Source organism: Lynx rufus, unplaced genomic scaffold (genome assembly GCF_022079265.1).
Source record: "Lynx rufus isolate CCGP_SWC_20201006 ecotype Redwood Valley unplaced genomic scaffold, mLynRuf1.p SCAF_1, whole genome shotgun sequence".
Lineage (NCBI taxonomy): Eukaryota > Metazoa > Chordata > Mammalia > Carnivora > Felidae > Lynx > Lynx rufus.
In genome coordinates this window covers 157,211,091-157,234,706 of record NW_025814823.1, presented here as the reverse complement: position 1 = coordinate 157,234,706, position 23,616 = coordinate 157,211,091, and the positions used below count along the sequence as shown (strand labels likewise).

General features: G+C 42.8%; 1 protein-coding gene and 1 long non-coding RNA gene across 26 annotated transcripts in view; one reads left to right on the top strand and one right to left on the bottom strand.

Moving 5' to 3' along the window:
- Positions 1-1,559: 1,559 nt before the first annotated feature.
- Positions 1,560-23,616, top strand: part of MCTP1 (multiple C2 and transmembrane domain containing 1) — a 525,474-nt gene continuing 503,417 nt past the window's right edge. For all 25 annotated transcript variants that reach the window (XM_047089153.1, XM_047089172.1, XM_047089119.1 and 22 more), the window contains exon 1: positions 1,560-2,297. In XM_047089153.1, the coding sequence (XP_046945109.1) occupies positions 1,575-2,297 (723 nt within the window). In that variant the 5' untranslated portion in view covers positions 1,560-1,574. The remainder of the gene's footprint in view (positions 2,298-23,616) is intronic.
- On the bottom strand, positions 7,958-20,073 carry LOC124519199 (uncharacterized). The gene is made up of 3 exons (XR_006964050.1): positions 19,953-20,073; positions 12,900-13,048; positions 7,958-8,039 (listed from the first exon to the last, which is right to left on the bottom strand). It is a non-coding gene; the product is annotated as an uncharacterized LOC124519199 (long non-coding RNA).

The window sequence follows — 23,616 nt, the reverse complement described above, 5'->3', positions numbered from 1 at the left end:
CCTCCTTAGCCACCCTGTTATGGTAATCTGTTTTATTTTCTCCGTGGGACTTTTCACTATTAGAAATTCTGTTCACTGTTTGACTCTCCTACTGGAAGATGGGCTCCATGAGGTCCGGGCCTTGTCTGCCTTGTTCGCGGCTTCATCCCCAGAACCTACTGCATTGCTTGGAACAGAGTAGGTGCTCGGTAAATGTGTTAAGTACTTGTTATAAAGGGGAAAAAAATAAAGAAGAAGACTAAAAAGCTTAGAGGGGTTGGTAAGACCTTGAGGGCATATTGCTAGCTAGAGGAGACTGGAATCAGCACAGTGCCAAAGCTCAGAGAACTCTTCCATGTTTTCCACGTTTAGTGGTGCAAAGGACAATGGAGGAGGGAAGGGACAAGGTGTCACCTGCGTTTCAAGAGGCTCACTTAACAGAATCAGAAGACCCTTGGATCAGTAGATTCAGACTGACTCATTCAGACTGAATGAGCTAAACAAAACCTTTTCCATTTGCCTTGCACGAAAGCAAGATTCTCTGGGTTTGGAATAGTGTCAGAGGCAGTGGGCATCCTCTTATTTCGTCCACCAACAACTCCCTGCAACTTTAGGGCTGGCTAATTTATGGTCAGACTCCGGAAACCTCTAGACCCGAACCACAAAAGGAACTACCGGTGTACACGCAAACAGAGAGCAAGGGGGATGGAAGGGATGAAGTCAAGACAGAAGAAATCAAACTCTTGTTGGATGCAGGTCACAATACGGGGCGGAAGCAGCGGTCTTCAAGCCCAGAATTCGGTCAGGTTCACTCTCGATAAGGGTGTTCTGTGCCCCACACGACCCACCCAGGGCGCATAATCTTTTCTCCAGCTCACTTCATTGGACCCAGACACTAGTCGGCGGGCGCGTCCAGCCGCCGGCCCAAAGAGAGCTGCGCGGGGGAGCTGTGGCCAGATTCTGGGGAGCAACCTGGCGCCAGTCCCTACTCAGCTCCACCCGGCTCTCGCCTGCCCACCCTCCCACCCAGGAACTGGAGGATGGTCCGGGGTGCTCCTGTGCGGCTGCTGGTCGCAGTTGTCTTCAGCCCGATCCGCCCTGCTGTGCGAGTCGCGCGCGCGCCCAGTTGGGAAGCAGCCGCCCCCGCCGCTGACAGGTGCTGCCCTGAGGGCTCAGGGTGCGGTCCCTGGCGCAGCTGGACGCGCACGCTCGGGTGCGTGTAGCTTCCCCAGCCCAAAGCCGGCGAGGAGAGGAAGCCAGGGCGCGGCCTTGGGGAGTCCAGGGGACTGGAGCTGCGCAGCTCTGAGCCAGAAACTTTGCAGGCTCGGCGGCCGGGATTCGGTGACAGCGCCAGCCCACACCGGCAGGTGCGGGAGGAAGAGGCGGCGCCGGAGTCTGGCGGCCGAAGAACCTTGGCGGCGGCCGCGTCTTTCCCCCGAGCTGTCCTGAAGCCGCCGGGCACTCCCGGCTTCTGCTGCTGCGCCCGCCGCCGCCGCCGCCACCGCGGGGCTCCGGGAGGAGGTGCAGCCGGAGAGGGCGGAGGAGAAGAAGGAGGAGGAGGAGGAGGAGTGGAAAGGAGGAGCAGGGGGTGGAGGATGGAGCCCCGGGCAGCCGCGGCGGGCTCGCCCGAGCCTGCAGCGGCGTCCTCCTCCTTCCAGGCCCGGCTCTGGAAGAACCTGCAGTTGGGGGTGGGCAAGAGCAAGGGCGGCGGGGGCGGGCGCGCAGGGGTCCCAGAGCGCCGCACTGCGGACACCCCATCGCCCTCCCCGCCACCCCCGGGGGGCAGGCGGGACGCACTGGCCAGCGTGGGTGGCGCGGGCAGCAGGTGGAGCGGCTTCAAGAAACGGAAGCAAGTACTGGACCGCGTCTTCTCCTCCTCCCAGCCCAACCTGTGCTGCTCCTCGCCGGAGCCTCTTGAGCCCGGCAGCGCCGGCAGAACCGAGCAGGGGTCCACCTTGCGCCGCCGGATCCGTGAGCATTTGCTCCCAGCGGGAAGGGGACCGGCGACAACCGCCGCGGGAGCAGCGGGAGTGACGCCTCCTGGCGGACGGTCCCCGGACTCAGCTCCCTCTTCATCCTCCGCCTCATCCTCCCTGTCCTCCTCGCCCCAGCCTCCCGCGAGGGGAGACCGCGCCCGAGATGAGGGGGCACGGCGTCGGGGCCCCGAGGCGCACTTGTGCCATCAGAAGAGTTCCTCCCTGCCCGGCACCGCCTGCCTGGAGCAGCTGCTGGAACCGCCGCCGCCTCCCGCAGAACCAGCTGAGAGCCCAGTGCAGCTGCGGACCCCGGAGAAGGGCGAGGAGCTCGGCAGCAACCAGGTGAGTGAAGGTTGCGCGCGGCCCGAGACAGGTGCGCCTGGCCACGCCTCCGGCTTGGGGCAGTAGCTACCCCTGGTGTTGCAGCGGCGTGGGGGGATGCTACCAAGTAAATCCACAGGGAAAAGGAAACATTCCCGCTCCCGCTTTGTAAAGATACAGCTCTGACTTGCACCCTGACATTACTTTTGGAAGAAATAACACCTACTGCCAGAAGCCGGGTAGCTTTATGAATCGCTATGAAAGTGGAAGTATTAATAGTAGCCAAATAGGAGAGGAATAAAGTTAGACGTAAAGTGGGTACTTTTTGGAGGTCTAAGGGCTGTCTAGCGAAGTCTCACCTTCTCTAAAGAAAAACAAATCCAGCAATTAAAAAAAAAAAATTACAACCCTGTATGACGGTAAGGAGGGGCCAGCACTTGAAACAATAAGGACTTGCAGAAAGGAATAGCAATAAGGACAGGTGAATTATTGGCAAACGTGAGGTCCTTTATTGGGGAAACCCTTAAAGCAAGTCTGTGCGTATTTTTGCACTCGCTTCTTAAAAGTACCCGCTGCCAAGAGATCGCTGCCCAACAAGTGGACAGAGTGAGCGCCTCATCCGAGTTACTCAAATAGATTCCTGTGGCCTTTTCTAACTTTCAATATTCACCTGAAGCAGTTGCGTTTTAAGTATGTTGCCTCTGTGGTTAGGCAAGAGTTAAGTGTGGTCCGACCAGAGTCAAGTAAAAATGAACGTAGGATCCATAAGGCATTTCCCCAGCAGCTGCTTTCATTGCCTTGGTTTTGTAGAGGAGATGCGCACCTTTGGTAAATACTTAGAAATTGTGTTAATGTTAGCAAATATTTTGAAAGTTACAGTCCATCAGTGACGTAAAGGACTCTTTCAATACATCATAGTTTATTTAATTCTCATTATTTCGAACCTGATTGTTAGGTTAGTTAATCTTTAAAGGTTAATCTTTAATTAGCTGCAAGTTTGAACTACAAAAAACATAACGACATGTTTTGAATGGTAAGATGTGGGAATACATGGGATATCAGTTGAAAATTTTTATGGTTTATTAGCTAATTAGTGTAATTTCAGAAAACCAGAATACAGGTGGGTAACCTGATGTTATTGATGTTGTAGAAAACATCTCATGTTCTAGAAAAAGGTTGTAGTCGTTCTCAGAAGGTAACATTGACAGTCTCACTAACTCTACTTTTCCTTTTATCTTGAAAGAGAATTGAATAGAACTCCTGGTTTTGGTTCCTAAAATAAAACAAAATGTGGTTTTAAAAGAATGTGTTGATTCAGTGTAGATGAATATTATATATATTGAAAGAATTTACTTTTGAATGTGTACATATCCGAACATATAAGAATTTTAGAGGTGGGGTACTGTTTACATTTGTTTTTATTGACTTCTATGATCAAGAATAATCAAACAACAAACAATTGAGTTATTTTGAAGGTAGATACATTACTGCAAATGTTAACTTACTAAATTACTTTGCAGTTCACTGAACCAAGATTTTCAAAGCAAAAGCAGAGAATTCTGAATTAATCTTTGTTAGTTTCTACCAAAAAATTTTCTGAAGCTATCAATCTTTTAGAAAACTGCTATGTAAACATGAATTTTGTATACAAACGACCTAAGCCTATTTTGGAGAATGTACTAAACTAAGATTATTGTATGCACCTTTACCATATGTATGTACCTTTACATACATATTGTATGTACAACATTATTGTGTGTAACTTTACCATATGCTGGGCACTTATAGCCTTCCATGATTTAATGCTCCCAGCAGTCCTGCATGACCGAAGTTCTTGTTGCCATTTTATGGAATAGGGAACCAGTGCTCAGATAAATTTAATAACCTTTCCAGAGTCACATGGTCAATAAATGACAGAGGTGTTGTACTGAAATTCTCCAGAATTTTTTACATTACTACAGCTTCCTTTGACAACTTTTAGAGCTTGTCGTGTTTCTGGGATGACTTCAGTCCTCTGATTAATGCTTGCAAGTTTACATACATTCTGGATTTTCTTTCCCCTCCCTAGAATCAGTTCTATGATGTATTCGCTATATCAATTTTTTTTCTGTGATACATTATTGTATAACTATTATATCACATTTACAAGTGACATTATTAATCATACCATCTATGATTCTAAAGCTTTTTTGTTACAAGGAATCAGCATTTCAGTGAAGATGTAAAATGAATAACAAAGCTAAAATACCTTTCACAGAATCTGTGAAAGATGGGTTGTAGGCAGAACAGTAGCCCCTAGGGTCCTGTTTGATGTCACACACAGTCCCAGGGAGAGGCACCATTGTTGGTTCCCTGCATGTGCTGCTCGTGGAGTCTGTTCCTTGAGAAGTGGACAGTTTTCCGCTCGGAGTCACAAATGTGGCTTTCAGCACTAGCTCACCAGTGCAGACGCAGGATCCCTCGGTCCTCTCATGTCCCCTCTGCCCAATAATTCCTCAAGCCTGGCTGGCTCACCCTGTGATGAGGAAGAGGAAGAAATCGAATTGGAAGCTGAAACTAGAAGAGGACTCTTGAAAGTGTTCAGGAGTAGGCTATGCTGTGTGGTGCCCTTCTGAGCTTCCTGCATCTCTCAGAGGGATTGCCTTGCCCCCCCAGCCCCTGGCCTCAGAAGATACTTGGGTTGAGGGAGGGATATGTACTATATGCAGATTCCTGTTCTATTCACAGGCCCAGAGAGGCACACAGGAAGGAAAAGACAATAAAAGCATTACATACATCTTCAGATTGACTAAATAAAAAGAACTTTCTTTTAAAGAAGAAAGAAAATTCATTGCAAAAATCATGCAAGTGTCTCGATTTTTCTCTTGTTCTCTGCTTGATCCTGGCATCAACCATGTTCTCCAACACACTTCCTACCTCTCTGCTTCTCCCTCCAGCTCAGCATGAGGCCACAGCAACATATGTGCATAAGCTCTGACTCTAGGGGGGGATGTTAAAAAAAAAAAAAGCAAAAGCGGGGAGGGGAGGAGAAAGAAAGAAGGAAAGAAAAAAGAAAAAGAAAAAAAAATCAGTTTGGACTGCTGGGGAAGAGAGGTTTGGAAGTCACTGATGTACAATGTTTAAAACTGAGCATACTGTGCTACCCGCCCCACCCCCCTCGCCATGCCCCAGCCTGCCCTCTTTCTGCTGTGTGCTCTTTAGCGAAATATACCTTTGAAAAACACTTTAACAGACTTAATAATGCCTTGTTGTTGGGGCATGGGCATTATTTAAAATGTTCTGCTCTGAGAAAAAGAAAAAAAAAACATTTCTTCCCACTGACTCTAGTTCACGTGCTGGGCCATATTGTCATACCAGATGCATTTCATTTTCTGCAACACAGTTGGGAAAGATGCTTTCTCAATTTGTGTGCATATCAAAAATATGCCAATTTTATGTATTCTGTCTTGATGAGTTACTAAAATTACATTTTGCTAGAATCAGGAAGCCAGTATTTTAAGATAAAGAGTGAAGAATGAGTATGTCACATTTTTTTTAGTGCTTTAACAAAAGCATGAAGTTTATGAATGTTAAACTCTTATTGTTTTTCTTTTAAATTCATTTTGTTAAAATTGTTTTCATTGAGAAGTAAAAAAAATTTTTTTGTAAAAAAAGTGGCTAAAGTACTCAGGGTATTATAGGAATGTTTCAAAACATAGTAAGAGGAATATTCATTCATTGGGGTAAAATTCCTAAAATACATCTGTAAGCCCCAACGAAAAGTAGAAAAATATTTTCTAAGATGAGATCTGTACATGAAGTGCATCTTGCTTTGTTTATTATCCGACCTTTTAGAGAAAGCTTGTATTTTCAAAAATGATTTAAAATGTGGTTTGGGTTAATTTTTATTATCTATTTTCCAAGTGTCTCTAATATTACTTCAAAGAACGTAAGTTAATCTTGGGGAAGACACAAGTCTAAAAAAAAAAGCAATTCCTAACGTAAATGACTTAAAATCACCAAAAAAACTAATATTCTTAAGAACAAGCCCCAAAAGCGATGTTAATGGCTTTTTCAAAATGAGAGAGGCGAGATGAGATCTTAGGACATTTTGGAGCAAGCCATGAAGTTTGATGTGTGATAGCATCCTGGAAATATGCTGTGATCATCACATTATTCCAGAGGAATGGAATGAACAGAGTGACAGGTTTACTCTGGAGTGGAATTATTTTCCCATAACCTTTACGTTCTATATTGTGTATCTGGAAAACTTGAGTACAGCTATGAATCTTGGACAAGTGGTAGTGTTATCAGGTAGATATTTTATGAACTCAGAAAACACTAGCAATGGCTGTGTTTTTTTATTGAGCAGATATTAAAGTCTTGCCACTGGCACCAATACAAATAAGTGGGCTGTTGAAGAAAAATTCACAGGGAACTTTGCTGGTCCTTCTCATTTAAGGTGTAAATTCATTTACTTGCACTGGTGGGGAACATAGCTGCAAATGAACCCAGGCAGTACAGGTGACCTCACAATTTCACAGAGTAATGAAAAAATCATATTACTTTTGGCAAGTATGTGTGCGTTACCCTGGAAAAGCAAAGTAAATACTTAGAGGGATAAAATAGGATTAATAGACTCATAAAGGTAACAGGACAAGCACTCCTCCTTTTTTCTCTTGCCCTGACTTTGGAAAGAAGGGATGATTTCACAAAATTAAAGATTAATAATATATCTTCTGTAACTCAAAGAAACATGTAGCATGGTTTCTTGGCTCAGGATGATTATCAAAACGTTTGTTAGCTCTAGATTGGTGAAGAGTAAATAGTTTGTCTAGATAACATTGCAAGCATTGATGAAATCTGCATATTCAGAAGTTAGGGTCATAGGTTTTTTGGGTTTTTTTTTTTGTTAATTCATAGCTATTTGCCGTGTCATAGACATGTTTTAGATAAGCAGAAATTAATTTTTTGAAATGTGAAGCTTTTTTGTTTTGACTTTTTTTTTTTTTTTGCTGGAAATCTTAACTAAAAATGATGTGTTTCCTTGCCTGACTGAGCCAAGAGTCCTAAATGAAATCTCTTAGTAATTGAGGGCTATTGTTTCAATACTGGCTTTTTTGTTTGTTTAATGGGGATGAAGTAGTAAATACTGTTCTAGAGCTTGCTTTAGACACACTTGTTTGTTTCCATAAAATTACTATATAAAGCATATCTATTTAGGACAAGTTTATCTTTCTATAAAGTTAATTATTGACAGGTGTGAGGCACACTTCCTCATGTCATTTTTTCAGTTGCCAAATATTCGCTACTATTTTTATTTGTGAATTTTGATTTGCTGGAAGCATTGACAACATGCATTTTTTTCCCCTGTGTCATTAACTTTATGTGCCATTTTGCTTTCTTTGTCATCATCAAACTTTTCTTCTAACTTACACTGCTTTTTATAAATGAGATGTGCAAAGTGATTCCTATCCCTCAATCATTGAAGATTTTATGCAAATAGTTTCCTCCTCCAATGTATACCAGTTTCTTATATTAAAATTTTATTTTTCGGCAGATTATCAGGCCATGATTTTCCTCATGTCTCCAAATACTTTTATTTAACATTAATCTGAATGCAAGTGATGCAAAAAAAACCTATATTTTCAACGTAATGAGGTTTGAAAGTCCTGCATACTTGCCTTTGAAAGTCTTGCCTTCTTGAGAGAACAATTTTCCTGTGAAGTCTCTTGAGATAGTTTATACCAGCCTTATTTCCCATCCTTTTGGGTCCTAGTGAATCTGGAAAAATTACAACACATGATAGACAAATGGATCTCTGGATGTGTTGGGGCCAATACATTCTCTTAATCCCACAGGTTTTATTCAGTGTGGCCCTGTCAGTATTAGCAACTGACCCTATTTTGCTTAAGCCTGAGCTACCTTTACCAGCATGCTAGAGTAGAATTTGGCAAGCCTTGGTACAATTGACCTATCTAATCAGCATTGTAGAGGGAAGATTTCAAGTGCTTGCTGAGTGAATGAAGGGATGAATGGATGGCACAGAGCTATTCAGAAGAAATTCTCTGGAAAAGTTCCAAAATCACTTATAGTTATGTAATGATGTTCCTGCCTTCTTGTTTCCAAGTCCTTTTAAGCCTGACAGATGTATTTGACTTTCCCTCTTCCCCTGGCTTTTCTCAACCCCTACTTTAATAATTCTTATTCATGTCTGTGGGTGTGAAAGGAGGACACGATACCTACTTAAATGGCTGCCATGTTGTATTTGCATGGAGGATGGAGCAGTGATTCTTACTTCTGAGCTCTCTGGCTCAGGGATGCATTTCCTGGTGCCAGTCTCTGACTTGGGGTATCCCCTTTTGCATCCAGGTCTCCTTGTCTGGCCTCTCATGTTGCTTCCCCCGTCTGGATTTCCAATACCTGCTGACATAGTCTCACTCACTTATGATCTCTAAGTCTTGAACTTTGCTTGGATTTTAGCTCAAGATACTTTCCTGCCTGCTTCACTGCCACTTCTCTTCAAACTCATCCCCTTGAACTAGATTAAAATCCCAGTCTTGACCAAGAATCCTGTCCTTAGTGGCCTGGCCCATTCTGTTGGTTCTTGAATGCCAAGTGGGTAAACTCAGGTTCAGACATTTGGTCAGTTGCTTTTCATAGTGACCACACATCTAATGCTGAACCTATTAATAAAACACTAAAGCCTTCCTCCAGAAAATCTGCATTGCCAGTTAATTACATTTGACGATAAATGGCATCTCTTCCCTTGGAGCACTAGACTATAGCTGAACTTTTTGGGGAGTACTCTTCAATGTCTCTATGATCCTACTTCCTTCCCTCCTATTTTTGAAGTCCTCACAATGCTTACTCTCTAACATCATCACCCTTTGCCTCATTCCTGCCTGGTTTCTTTTTTTCCCCTTAAAATTCTCTCCCCCTCTCTCTGCTTGCAAGGTGATTTTTTTTCTGATGGATTATTAAGCGTCTGGAGCTGTGCTGTCTCAGAAGCAGCCACTAGTCACATGTGGCTCTTGAATGCTAGAAATGTGGCTAGTTTGAATTGAGGTGTACTATAAGTGTAAGATGCACCCTGGATTGTGAAGCCTTAGCACAGAGAAAAGAGGTACAATATCTCATTACTAATTTTTTTACGGTGCTTGTACACCAAAATAATATTTTGGATATGTTGAGTTAAATAGAATATATTATTAAAGTTAACTATACCACTTCCTTTCTATTTTTTAAAAGTATGACTATCAGAATATTTAACATTATATATGTTGCTCACATTTTCATTTCTGTTAGACAGCACTGATCTAGAGCAGGGATTCAAACTTCACTGCCTACAGGGGCCATCAGAGGAAAGAAAATGAGCACAGAGTGTTTGATGGGGTCCATGGTGAACCAGGGAGCCCTTTACCCCTTTGAAGGGCAATTGCTTTTCAGTGTCAACTGATTATTATCATACGGTGATAGAAGTAGTGTCGCCAAAGTTTCTGGATTTTTTAAAATGTTTATTTTTGAGAGAGAGAAAGAGGAGAGAGAGAGAGAGAGAGAGAGAGAGCGAGCGAGCAGGGGAGGGGCGGAGAGACAGGGAGATAGAGAATCCCAAGCAGGCCCCAGATTGTCAGTGCAGAGCTAGACTTGGGGCTTGATGCCACCAAGGGTAAAGTCATATCCTGAGTCGAATGCTTAACCAGCTGAGCCACCCAGGCACCCCTGGATTCTTTAATACAAGCCAAATGTCTGGGAGCACCTGGGTGGCTCGGTTGGCTAAGCGCCAGACTTCTGTTCAGGTCATGATTTCCCGGTTCCTGAGTTCCAGCCCCATGTCGGGCTCTGTGCTGACAGCTAAGAGCCTGGAGCCTGCTTCAGATTCTGTGTCTCCTCTCTTTCTGCCCCTCCCCAGCCTGTGCTCTGTCTCTCTCTCTCTATCTCAACGATAAACAAAATTTTTTTTTTAATCTGGATTTTCATGTGAAATCTCCAGATTCTTGAATTTTTGGAAAATTTTTTTGAAAAAAATTTTTTTTAACTACAGGCCAAATAAAATATATTTCTGGGTTGAATTTAGCTATCAGTTTGAACTGCCGGCTCAGACAGCTCATGTCAGATTTCTCCTCTCTTCTCCCAGTGCCAGGCATAGGTTACCTGGGACATAGTATGAGTCAATACATTTTACAAAATAATGGAATCAGGCATGGTGGAATTGAAGCAGAACTCAGTCGGCTGAGGGGTGTGTGGAAAGGAGCTGGGGATGGGGCAAGAAGCCAAGCAGTTTGACTCCGTAGGGGATAAAAGCGGTAGCAGGAGAACAAGAACAGTGTTGGGATGGGGTCTCCTGAAGATTTTTGGTTTTTTAATCGGTATCACCTGAGCGGCTGATGAGTAGGAAGGAGCCTGCGGAGAGGGAGAGGCCGAAGATTAAGAACAGAGGGATAAATGAAGGGGTGAGGTGCCTCAGGGCATGGGTCAGCATGGGCCCCAGAGCTGAGGGGAAGTGGTAGCCTCAGCCAGGAGAAGGGTTCTTCTTCCAGTGCAAAAGGAAGGAGACACTGTGGGCATGGGTGCAGGTCAGCAGGAGGTTTGGTGTCCATAGTTCAAGAGTGTTCCCCCCCTGACCTCTTCTGCCTTGTTTTGGAGTGTGGTTAGGATTTGGACACAAGGAGATAGGGGAAAGAATGCTGCCGCAGGCACAGAGGCTAGGGAGTGTGCTGTGTGTTCGTTCAAAACACAGAGTCAGTAGCGCGACCCAGGCCTAAGTTTCCACAAGGAGGGTGCTGGGAAGTAAAAGTGAAAAAGAAGGTGTGGCCAGACTGTTGGGACTGAGGAGTGCCTCTGGGAAGCAGCAGTCCTGGGGACCCTGGAGGTGTATGAGCAGGGGGTAGGGTCAAGTGAGAATCAGAAGTGAGTAGTTAGAGGCAGAGGCCACAACAGTCCCAGTGGGAGCCTGAAGCTGGGCTGTGACCTGACCTTAGGGATGAAAAGACAGAAATACTTGAAACACCAGCTATTTGGCTGAAACTTCAAGGAAAGGGAGAGTGGAAGGGAGTCAATCACAGGATGTTTTCCCCTTTACTTATGTCTTTGGTTTTTCCTGATTCTGTTAAAAAATGCTTTTAATGGGGTGCCTGGGTGGCTCAGTTGGTTAAGTGTCCCACTTGAATTCAGCTCAGGCATGAACACATGGGTCCCTGGGACTGAGTCCTGCATCGGGCTCTGTGCTGAGACTGTGGAGCCTGCTTAGGATTCTCTCTCTCTGCTGCTATTCCTCCCCCCACCCCCCCCCCGCCGGCCAACATAAATGAATAAACATTAAAAAAAAGGTTTCTATTGAAAAGTCTCTTTCTTGGGAAGAGAGAAGGAGGTTTGAGTTTTGAATTTGCATTTATGCAGAATGGTTGAAGTTTCCAGGCTCCTGAGTGCCAGATTGTCACGTATTTACTGTAGTAGCTCATATTCTTTATAGTTATTTTGGATTCTTCCTAAATAAAATAGTTCTCCTTTTCTCTGCAGCATCAGACGTTGAAAGTAGTGTTAATGGAGCAAAAGAAAGGTCAAAACATGTTTGTTAAGCAAAATCAGGTAAAGAAAGAAAACCTTCCACATGACTGTGTCTCATAGATTCGTATGGTACTGATGTCAGAGTGGTTAAATACTTGGAGATATAGTTATAATGAAAAGTTTTAGAATCCGTGGGCTCGCTTGGAAATTTTCATTCTTGAGGCATTGTGCTTCAAACGTATTAAAATATGCTTTCTTTCTCAGATGAAAGATTGATCCATGCATGGCAAATGATCAATTTCTGAAAATTGCAGATAGGTATTTTCTCAAAATAGAAACCATATTCTATTTAGACCCTTAAGCCATGTTTGACTCATGTTCTTTTATTGAAGTGTAAAATAGCTTTTGATAACAAAAAACTCAGCGTTTCTATAGTTGCTTTTGAATAGTATTTTCACCACACCAAATTAGAAGTCTGAGTGTTTTCCAAAATATCTTTTGAGATGGGAACAGATTTTGGAGAGAAGCTCACTGTCACTACAGAGCTGTTGCCAAGCCTCATGCTCCCTAGAAGTGGGAACATCCTGAATCAGCATACACCCCTCTCCTGCCCCCCACCCCCACCATGTCTCCTGGCTGAGAGCAGGCATGGGCTGCGCCTTCCCCTTCTCCTTTCTTTGCTTCCTTCTGCTTTTAAAAAGAACCTGCAGGTGAGGTACAGGGATGGGGTGCAGCTGAGGTTGTGACCTGGCCTTGCATACATGCTAATTTGACTCAGTAGTTTCAGGTAAAAAACCACTTACCCAGCCATTTAGGTCATCACCCCTCAACCCCTTTCTGCTCCCTTTGGCCCCCTAGGCAGCACTGCTTTACTCTAGACTCAGGCTGGTACTTTTGTGACTCTCTGGCCTGCTCTGTGGGGATCAGCCCAGTGAGACAGGGAGCCAAGCAGAGATGGAGGGAAGCCTGCATTTTGCAGTTTCCCAGGCCCCAGGCCTTCAGCTTCTTTTCAAGGAAGATGGAGCTTTGTAACATGATCTATCTATTCCTTTCTGCCTGACACTTTTACTTTCTCTGCCTTCACCGTTTTTTTTCCCTGGGTATCCAGAACAGGAGGAAGAACTATATGGAACTTACCAGGAGGAGATTTTTGTATCTTGGGTTACCAACCATGGGTAGTCTGTTTACCTCTCCCGGGACTTTCCAGGTGGTATATTATATGGGTCTTGGCTCTTCATTCTCTGCCCTGCTGCCACCTGCCTTTCAGCGATTTCACTTCTCTCTTTCTGGGAACATGGGAAGGGAAAATTTAAAAAAAAAGGAAACTCAGGCACTTTTTTTTTTTTTAATTAGAAGCTTTTATAATTTTGTTCATGGTGAGGTTCAATACTTAGCTCCTATTATGTTTTGACATTTTGTATTGCTTTGACGTGGGCTGTACACACATACACACACACACACATGCACGCACAATTATGCCTTTACCATGTATGTTTTATACAGACACCTGTTCTTTCACACATGTGCTATTTTCCCCTGGAGTCAAAGGTGACCACAACTCCAATATTCTTCTACTTCTAAATTTAATGTGATAGTACTAAATTTCAATTTTCAATATCAATTTCAATGATAACTTTGTCTTTGCAACTGGTTTAAGTCTATGTAGGCGAAGTAGTTGTGCAAGAACTTGCTCAGCCAAAGGAAGAGAAGAAAAACCAATCAGAAGACAGTTTTCGTGGTTTATTATGGGGTGTGTTCTACAAACAGAATGAGTAACTTATTTTTTTAATTAAAAAAAATTTTAACATTTATTTATTTATTTATTTATTTATTTATTTATTTATTTATTTATTTTTGCGAGACAGTGAGAGAGAGAGAGAGAGGGCACGAATGGGAGATGGGCAGAGAGAGAAGGAGACACAGAATCCTAAGTAGGCTCCAGGCTCTGAGCTGTCAGCACAGGGCTTGAACCCATGAACTGTGAGATCATGACCTGAGCTGAAGTCAGGCACTTAACTGACTGAGCCACCCAGGTACCCCAGTAATTTCATTTTGAATTTGAATGAATGTATAAGGAATGCCTTCAGCAGAACAATTATTCTCTCATAAGTAGCCATCTTATTTATGGCAACCGTAAAAAAAGATATCATTGAATTATTCCCTTCATCCTTTGAAACCTAGAAGTCACAATGACCAATATCTAGCATTAGTATTTTCAAGCCTGACCTGGCTTAACCCTCACAAAAGGATCCTTACAGTTATGAATGGGGAGATGTTTTGGTGAGCTTCTTTATGATATAGTTCACGTTTTAATTAGAGAAAAAGTGATACCTTTAGGATCATAAAGATGTATTCTCATCTGAGGATACTCCTGATACTCATGAGGAAACTCATTTTGTGAAATCAATTCAAAAGATGAATCTGAGGATAACTGAGGTAGGCACAAATGGATTTGGTATGGCAGAGTCTTTTTTGTTGTTGTTGGCTGCTTAAAGAATGTTCTGTTTTCTGTTAATTGTTGCTAATGAACCTCACTGGCTGTTTTTGAAAACATGTTCTTATACCATTTTATTACTTTATTCATTCTCTTAATTATATCTGGATTGCATCCTGAGTAGTGTCTTTATCTGTGCCCGTTTCATATTTTAAAATATTTTGTTCTTTCTAGGCTTATAAATCTAATATGAATTTTAGGCAGCTACACAAGTTTTCTTTGTATTTGGTGCTAGAAATTTGTTGTGCGAACAAATTTTGCTTAAGTGTCTTTGAACTTCTTTCCAGTGGTAACTACTGTGGTAGGGCTTGGCTTTACCACCCTGTGTTAGAATTAATTTTTGGAAAATTGCAATACATTTTCCATCTTCTGAAGTTAGATTTTGTGAGGTAGGAAATGGTGATGGTGGTCCTCCCCAACCCACCTAGGCTGAGCTCTCTTTGTAATTGCATTGACTCACCTCTGACCTATGGCCAACCAGCATGGGGGCCTCTCACCCCGGTGCCATTTTAAAATGACACTTTATGCCTACTATTGATAATCACTAAACCTACAGAATACTTATTATGTATTGGCACTATTCTAGGTGCTTTATATGCATTAGCTCATTTATTTACTACAATACTTTCTGAAGTAGGTTTATTATCTTTTGCATTTTCCAGATGAGGAAACTGAGTTATAGGAAATTGAGGGACTGGTCCAAAGTCACACATCAGTATAATTTGGATCCTACCCAGGAAGGCTGTCTGAAGTAGGTTGTGCCTGGGGAGCCCGGCCTAGGAAAATGGAACCCCAGTGGAAGTTTGGAATGAAGTTGTAAAAGCTTGTCTTCTTTCCCATCTCAGTAGTAACGTTACAGTCCTTCTTTGCCTCTGCCATTTCTTTCCCATCTTTCTTATCTGAAGGTTATCATATCAAGCAAATTTAATAAAGACAGACTTAATGTAACAGAAGATTTTGGTGTCAGGCATAATCCTAGCTCTCGCACTTATTTCTTACTGCCAGTAAGCCCTTTAAGCTCTCTTTGACTGCTAGATAAAGATATTGCTAGCACCTTTGAAATGTCAGTCCTACTTTTAAAAAGATTCTTCCTCATCAGGTACCCCACCAGATCATCACCACTATTTCTGTTATTGTTATTGGGAACATTTTATAAGTTATAATACCCTCACAATTATGTATTTTCTATATTCTACAGCCTTGCCTGGCTTTCTTGTTCTGTGAAAGGCATGGCATTAGGGAAAGGATATGAAATGAAATAGATTTATTTGCTAGGCATTCTTTACACAGTACCTGAAATAATCATTATAGATTATGTGCATTATCTCACTTCAAACCTCACATCAGTTTTGACAGAGAGGTAGTGTTGGTGGCATTTTATGTCTGGTAAATTATTAAGCTAATAATGGACTTGGAGTCCAGGTTATGTCCATGGTTAGTAAGTGGCAGAGCTTGGGTTACAGACATCTGATTTGTGCTGGGACCATAGTTTCCAGAAACCCACTGCTCCACTGGTTAGCGAGGCCACATCAGTGCCAGGTACATGACTGGTGCCCAAACTACTGATTCATGGTTGATTCTGGCATTCCTTTAGCACCATTCTTGCTAACGGATCTGAGTCTCAACTTTGTTTTGGACAGGCAACTGGAAGAATATGCCATTATTAGTTGAGGGAAAGTATCCAGAAAGATGTAGTGAGTGTGAATGGGTTAGTTTGTTTATTTTCACACTCGGTTCTGAGAGCTCATGAGTGAATATTTTTCAGATCATTCTTCTTGTGTGTTCTGTACATGTATCTGGACTTTCAATCATGTTGTTAAATGGCTGTGGGGCTCCTGGGTGGCTCAGTCAGTTGAGCACCCAACTTTCGGTTTGGTTCAGGTCATGATCTCACAGTTTGTAAGTTTGAGCCCTGTGCCAGGCTCTGCACTAACAGAGTGAAGGCTGCTTGGGATTCTTTCTCAACTTCTCTGCTTCTCTCTCTCTCTGTCTCTCTCTCTCCAAAAATAGATAAATAAACTTTATATATATATATATATGTATATATGTTATATATAATAAATAAAATTTATATATATATACATATATATTATATAGATTATATATTAAAAATATATATAATTTCTGTGAAAAGAAAAGCTATACATTCTACAGTTAATCTAGGTGTTAGGATGCCTGGACAGGAAAACAACTTGTTTTCTAGGCATCTAGTTGTCTGTGAATATGACTGTTTGGCATATATTCCTTTTACAAGGAAAAGACAAGATATAAGGTAATGTCTTCTGAATGTGTACAACTTCTAATGTTTCTTGGTGATAATAACAGAAGCACTAAAATCTTAGTCTTAAGTGCTGTGCAGGCATTTCTTCTTTTAACCTTTGCAACAACTCTGAAAGGGGCCAGAATTCTTGGCCTCATTTTATAGATGAATCGGTGGAGGCTCAGAAAGGGTGCTCAGAAAGGGATTTTTGCGTGCAAGTAAGTGGCTGGCTCCAACACTCATGAGTCTAACTGCCATGGTATGTGGCTCTCCTCCACACCGAAGAGCTGCTACATCTGCTCATGAGCACTATCTTTTCTAGATGTCTTGGAACAGTGGAAAGATTTGGCTAAATGTTCTGTACAATGAATTAGCCCCACATGAAGCTGGAAGATCTCCTTCCAGTACAGTGCCAACGATTTCGGTAATATACTGTCTTCCTTTCTCTCTCCCTTCTTCCCATATTTATTAAATATCTACCTTGACAAAGAAAATATATCAATCCCTGCTGTCATAGAGTTTATGATCTAGTAGGAGAAACTTGCATTATACTTTTTAAAATACACAAATCATGATTAATTATGATTGTAATAACTGATTCAGAGGAGTACGGAGAACTAGAGGAAAGAATTGTAAGAGGTCCCAACCTAAACTTGCAGGAAGGGGAGGGACCAGGAAGGCTTTCCTGAAGAAGTGACACTTAGGATAAAATGTGAAGAATGAACAGGAGTTGGCCAGATTTGGCAGAGCAGAAGGGTGTAAAGGATGTGGCATATAGTTGTAGGCAGAGGACGCTATAGCAGAAGGCACTTAGAAAAAGTTTGCCTGCGGAACTGGAATTTGGTAAGAAGGAAAGGATGAGGGATCAGTCTGGAACAGTTGGCAGGGGCCAGGTTATGCAGGATCTTGTGGGCTGTGGAAAGTTTGTAGACTCGTAGCAAGTTCTGAAACAGTCTTGAGAGTTCAGATGCTCCTATATTAAGAGGAGAACCATGTTCAGGAAGTTCATGACTTTCATCTGGAAATAGCTGTTCTTTGCTGCTACATATGGAACTACATACATTGTGCTCATAGACTTGGTTTGTAACGAGGCAGGAATGTTGGTTGGGGCTACCTTACTCTCCTAAGATGCAATATTTTTTTAAGTTTATTTATTTATTTTGGGGGGTGGGGAAGGGGCAGATAGATGGGGAGAGAGAGAGAGAATCCCAAGCAGGCTCCTGACCAGCAGCACAGAGCCCTAGGCAGTGTGATCTCAGGAATCCTGAGGTCATGACCTGAGCTGAAACCATGAGTTGAATGTTTAACTGACTGAGCCACCCGTGCGCCCCTAGGATGCTATCTTTTAAAAAATGTTTGTAAGAAATAGAAGTACCTAGTGGATGAAAATATCTTTCCCCCTGGAAAAACAAGCCATTTCATTTTTCCTATTGCTTTTTTATTGTGCACTATTGGAAGGTAAATGAAGGCAGGAAATGCAATCTAATCTCCCCTTGTTAGTACTCAGGGGAGAGATTCTCATAGGCAGCACATTTCCAAGCCTAAGTAGAGATGAAAATGAGATAAAGCCCAGTGATTTAGATGTTACAGCTATAAGTTATGGAAAACATATATTTTGTGAGCTTCCCGTTTCTTTCCTGAAGTCAGGATGGGGGGAAAAAATGAAGAACATTGGGAAGGGATTCTGTGGGGAGGAGTACATTTAAGTCTGTATTGTTTGTTAACATAATCATGGGTAATTAGGAAGACTGCTTGTTGTAGAGATTTAAAGCATAGTGAGGGATATTTAAGTTTTATGGTTTCCTATATATTTTCTTAGGTATAAAATCTAGGTTTTAGATTTTCATGTGCAGCCAACATTCACATTTGTTCAACAGATTTGCAGGAGTGCCTAAGCAGGAAGGAAAGCTTAAAGGGTATAAAAGCTCACCATGATATTTGTAATAGTGCTATAGTAGAAAAAAAAGATGTAAAAACTCCTCATTGAGACTGCAGTCTGTCAATCAAACTTGAAGTGGTGGTATGAGCGGCATATTTGCGACTTTATGAAAGCTCAGGATATGGATTCCAGAGTGTCCAGCACGTGAGGGCTCAGAAATTATACCCAGCCCTGCCCAACTCAGGCCTGTGAATCGGGGTTTGATCTCCCCAGCCAACCACTGGGGAGGCAGTGTGGGCTGCCTTAAACACCCAAGCATTACTGGAGTAGGAACTAGCATCTAGTAAAAACTCCCAATGACAAAAGCCATGCCCCAGTCCAAAGAGTATCAAGAACCTACACATGTTGTATCTGCTATAATGGAAAAAATGTAAAGATGTACTCATTTTTTGGTTCTATATGTAGTAGGTTACGGGAGTCACAACCAAGTAAACACTATACTATTTAAATAGCAGAGAAATTTAACAGTAATTTTCATCCTGGGGGTAATAGACCCTTTTCAGAAACAGATGAAAGTTGTGGCATTCTCTTCATAAAGAAATACAGATGTACACAAATCCAATGTTGTTCATTTACCTTAAAGCAAGGAAGTCGGGGCGCCTGGGTGGCGCAGTCGGTTAAGCGGCCGACTTCAGCCAGGTCACGATCTCGCGGTCCGTGAGTTCGAGCCCCGCGTCGGGCTCTGGGCTGATGGCTCGGAGCCTGGAGCCTGTTTCCGATTCTGTGTCTCCCTCTCTCTCTGCCCCTCCCCCGTTCATGCTCTGTCTCTCTCTGTCCCAAAAATGAATAAAAAACGTTGAAAAAAAAAAAAAAAGCAAGGAAGTCAATGACCTCCAGCTCATGGACTCCACAGCCCTCATTTAGTACCCTTGGGTTAAATGGAAGATACAGTGATAACTTTCATGAAATAAGGTGTCCCCATTAGCACTACAAAAAAATCAACCCTGAGTCTCTGAATTTTCAACCATGACCTTTTGTATTTATCTGGGCCTTGACAAATGGAATCACACTTAGCCCCCTTTAAAAGAAACAAACCAGCCACAGGCCTCACCTGGAGCTCCTTGGCTGAAGCCGGACTCTCTCCTTGGGGCAGCAACCTAGGAGAAGGACGGTCAGTGGAGCTGGGGGTGGAACATGAGCACTTGCTGAACTGATGCCTGGTGTGCCAGGACACAGGAGTCCCACCTGCTGCTGAGGCTGGGCCCAGGTCCTGCCAGGTGGGCCAGGCTCAGGACCACACAGTGGTTCCCATCATAGTAATAGGAACATTTGAAGAGAGGTGGACGGGAGTGCAGATGAGTAATGAGATAAATGGAGACCAGACACAGAGATGTCTTATACAGGACTCTTTCTAAGTGACAGGAGCTCACTTCTTCTTGCCTGTGACTTCAACAGAGAGTGTATTGGCTCATACCTGGAAAGACCCAGGGCAAGCTGGATCCAGAGCTTCAGACAGTGCCATCAGGTCCCTGTCTCTGCCCCTCCCCTCCTTCTTACCTTCTTTCCTTGGAATTGCTTGGTTCTGGGCATCTTCTGTCTTGGGTAGTTTCTTTCTCATGGTAGCCTCCACCAGCCCATGGCACACACACTCCTTGTGGTTCTTGGGAGTGAGTCTCACTGGAATGATTGGGATTTTAGTCTACTCACTGTGGCCAGGGGATGAGGTGCTTTGTCAGGTCATGTGTGTACCTTAAAGCCCCGGAGTGAGGGGGATTCTTCCTAAACAGTTGGAACTGAGAGTGGAAGAGAGAGTGGAACAGGTCCTTAAAGGCAAATCAGATGGCTGTAAGCAAGCAAAAATTTCCCATGTGCCCTTGGGGCTCTGTCAGTAATCAGCAGTTGGGAGGATGAATGATCAGGCAAGGAGAACATTGATCTGTTAGCTGCAGACCTGGGGCACAGGACTCACTCCAGCCCTGCAGAGGGAGACTGTTCTTCCTGTTTTTAATGTAACATGAGCCTAGTGTACAGAATAAAAAAGTATGTCCATTAGATTCCTTCTTTATGCCTTTCTTCCTGAGTGGATTATACTATTTGTAAAGCCATAGTAATGAGATCACTAGCGTTTTTTTTTTTTTAATGTTCATGTATTTATTTTAAGAGAGAGAGAGAGGGAGAGCATGCATGTGAGAGTGGGGGAAGGGCAGAGAGAGAGGAGAGAGATTCCTAGCTCCATACTGTCAGCATGGATCTCATGAACTATGAGCCAAAATCAAGAGTCAGATGCTCAACCAACTGAGCCACCCAGGCACCCAAGAATGACTAATTTTAAAGTCAGCTTTGGCACAAATGAGTTACCTTAAAGGCTTTCTCATTAATTGAGTCCTAGAACATTGCAAAAGAACCTATAAAACATGTTTCACACAGGTGCGTACTGATGCTTAAAGGATAAATACAGTAAAGAAGTTAAGATACCGTCTTCTCCCTTTTCAGAGCCTAGTATACACTCAGTTCCTGATTCACGCCCCACTGGGGAGCAGTTTCATTTATACAACTATGCTTTGGTAGTATTCATCCATTGATGTCTCAGTTTCTCTGCTGTCACTACTGTCACACTCTGGAAAAAAGTTTGCCTTTAGAGGATCTCTACAAAGGAACAGTATGAAGGAATTGAAGAAATAGCGCAAAGGAAAAATGGACTAGGTGAGCTGCCCACCCCAGGGTGAAGATCATACTGGTTGACTTTGCCATGGTGGAGAGAGGACTGTAAGAGCTCAGTAAGGTGCTTAGTCCCTCCAAACCCCCACACTTCTTTTCTGTAAAACTGGAGGAATGATACATTTACCCAATCATATTCTTAAGAGAGTCTTGTGAAGCAGTGTGGGTTCCTGGCACATTGTAAGTGCTCAATACATAGTCATTATTCTGCTATGACCTCCCCCACCCCACCCCATCACTGCTAATGGGCTGTTATTCACATTCGGCTTAAGAAGTATTTTCTTCAAAAGTTACACCCTTGGGGTGCCAGCACGGGCTCAGTTCGTTAAGCATCTGACTCTTGGTTTCGGCTTAGGTCATGGTCTCACAATTTGTGAGTTCGAGCCCCACACTGCACTCCATGCTGACCATGTGGAGCGTGCTTGAGATTCTCTCTCTCCCTCTCTGTCTCTCTCTCTCTCAAAAATAAATAAATAAACTTAAAAAAAAAGCGACATGCTTTGTCTTTTTGTGCCTTCAGGAATGATCCTACTTTAGCCCGAATTAGTTCATTTAGATTTTTTTCCCTCCTAAACTCTGGGTAGAAAACTGTGAATTTTGATGGGGGTGGGTGGATTTGGTGGGATAGAAATGAATTCAAACTCAATATGTAGAATTTGTGGCAGTGACCTGGGTCTGAGTGGGTGCTGTGGGAGTTAGTAATTGGTGGGCTTGCTAAGAGGCTGGAAACTAGTAGAGCTTTGAGTGGAGGTGTGTGGGAAAGGAGAATGCTAGCTACCTGAAAACTTTCTTTGATCCAGAACTTTGCTACAGAATGAATCTGGATTTGCCAAATGAATGAGAAACTACCAGGTTCTCCTCTTGTTCTTCATAACTTCTTTTTTTTTGTTTTTAAAAATGTTTATTTATTTTTGAGAGAGATGGAGACAGAGCACGAGTGGGAGAGGGGCAGAGATATAGAGGGAGACACAGAATCTGAAACAGGCTGAGCCATCAGCACGGAGCCTGATGTGGGGCTCAAACTCAGGAAAGGTGAGATCATGACCTGAGCCAAATTCAGATGCTTAACCAACTGAGCCACCCAGGTGCTCTGCTTTGGTCATTTATTTATTTATTTTTTTATTAAAAAAAGATTTTTTAAATATTTATTTGTTTTTGAAAGAGAGAGATAGAGTGCAAATATGGGAGGAACAGAGAGAGAGGGAGACACAGAATCTGAAGCAGGCTTCAGGCTCCCAGCTGTTAGCACACAGCCAGACGTGGGTCTCGAACTCACAGACTATGAGATCATGACCTGAGCTGTAGTTGAACGCTTAACCGACTGAGCCAGTCAGGTGCCCCTGCTTTAGTCATTTATTAAAGGAATATCTCAAGAAGCCGTTTAACTGTAAGATTTTTTTTTTTAGCTTATTTATTTTGAGAGAGAGAAAGCACAAGTGGGGAAGGGACAGAGAGAGAGAGGGGGGAAGAGACAGAATCCCAAACAGGCTCCTCACTGTCAGCACAGAGCCTGATGTGAGGCTCGAACTCACAAGCCATGAGATCATGACTTGAGCCGAAGTCGGATGTTTAAGTGATGGAGCTACCCAGGTGCCCCATGTTCTTCATAACTTCTTGCCCCAGAACTTGGGCTGGAGCTGCTATTACCATATTAGGAGGTCTCATCTGCAAAGCAGCCACATTTGTGATACTGCTTCCCTGGGCAAATGAAGTCAGTAAACAGCTTTCTGGAACCTCACCAGTTCAGGAAGCCAGGGGCTGCCTGCACTTTATAGATAATATTTTTGTAATGATTAGCCTTCCTACACTTGAGAGTTTTCCTTCACCACAGCCTAAGTGCAGTGTCTCCGAAGGGGTCACTTTAAATTACTTCCTTTGCTTAATGCATGCCTTGCACACAGTGGTTACCCCACAATTGTGAAGTAAAAGTGAATAATTAGTATATAATTTTTCTATTATTGGAGAAAAATTTAATTTTTAAAGTAATAGAATAATTAGGTTCATTTATGCCCTTTATCATTTAGTTTTCTGATATTTATTGAATAGTTTTTGGCCATTTATTAAAGGAATATCTCAAGGAGCCATTTAGCTGTAAGATTTTTTTTTTTGGTTTACTTATTTTGAGAGAGAGAGAAATCACGAGTGGGGAAGGGGCAGAGAGAGAGGGGGGCAGAGAGACAGTATCCCAAACAAGCTCCGCACCATTAGCACAGAGCCCGATGTGAGGCTCAAACTCATGAACCGTGAGATCATGACCTGAGCTGAAGTTCAAAACTTAACTGAGTCACCCAGGGGCCCTGCAGCCTTAAGTTTTTAAAAAATATTCAACATATCTTTATCAGTGTCTTAATATTTGTGCAGTAGTGAACTTTTTCAAATAAAACATTTTGTAAGTCCAAAATTCTGTTTTTAAAGAAAGGATTTAGTTAGCTGTTTTAAATTTTGAGAATCAGAATAATTATGTAAAGTCTGAAAAAAAAAACGAGAGGAATCTAACATAAGA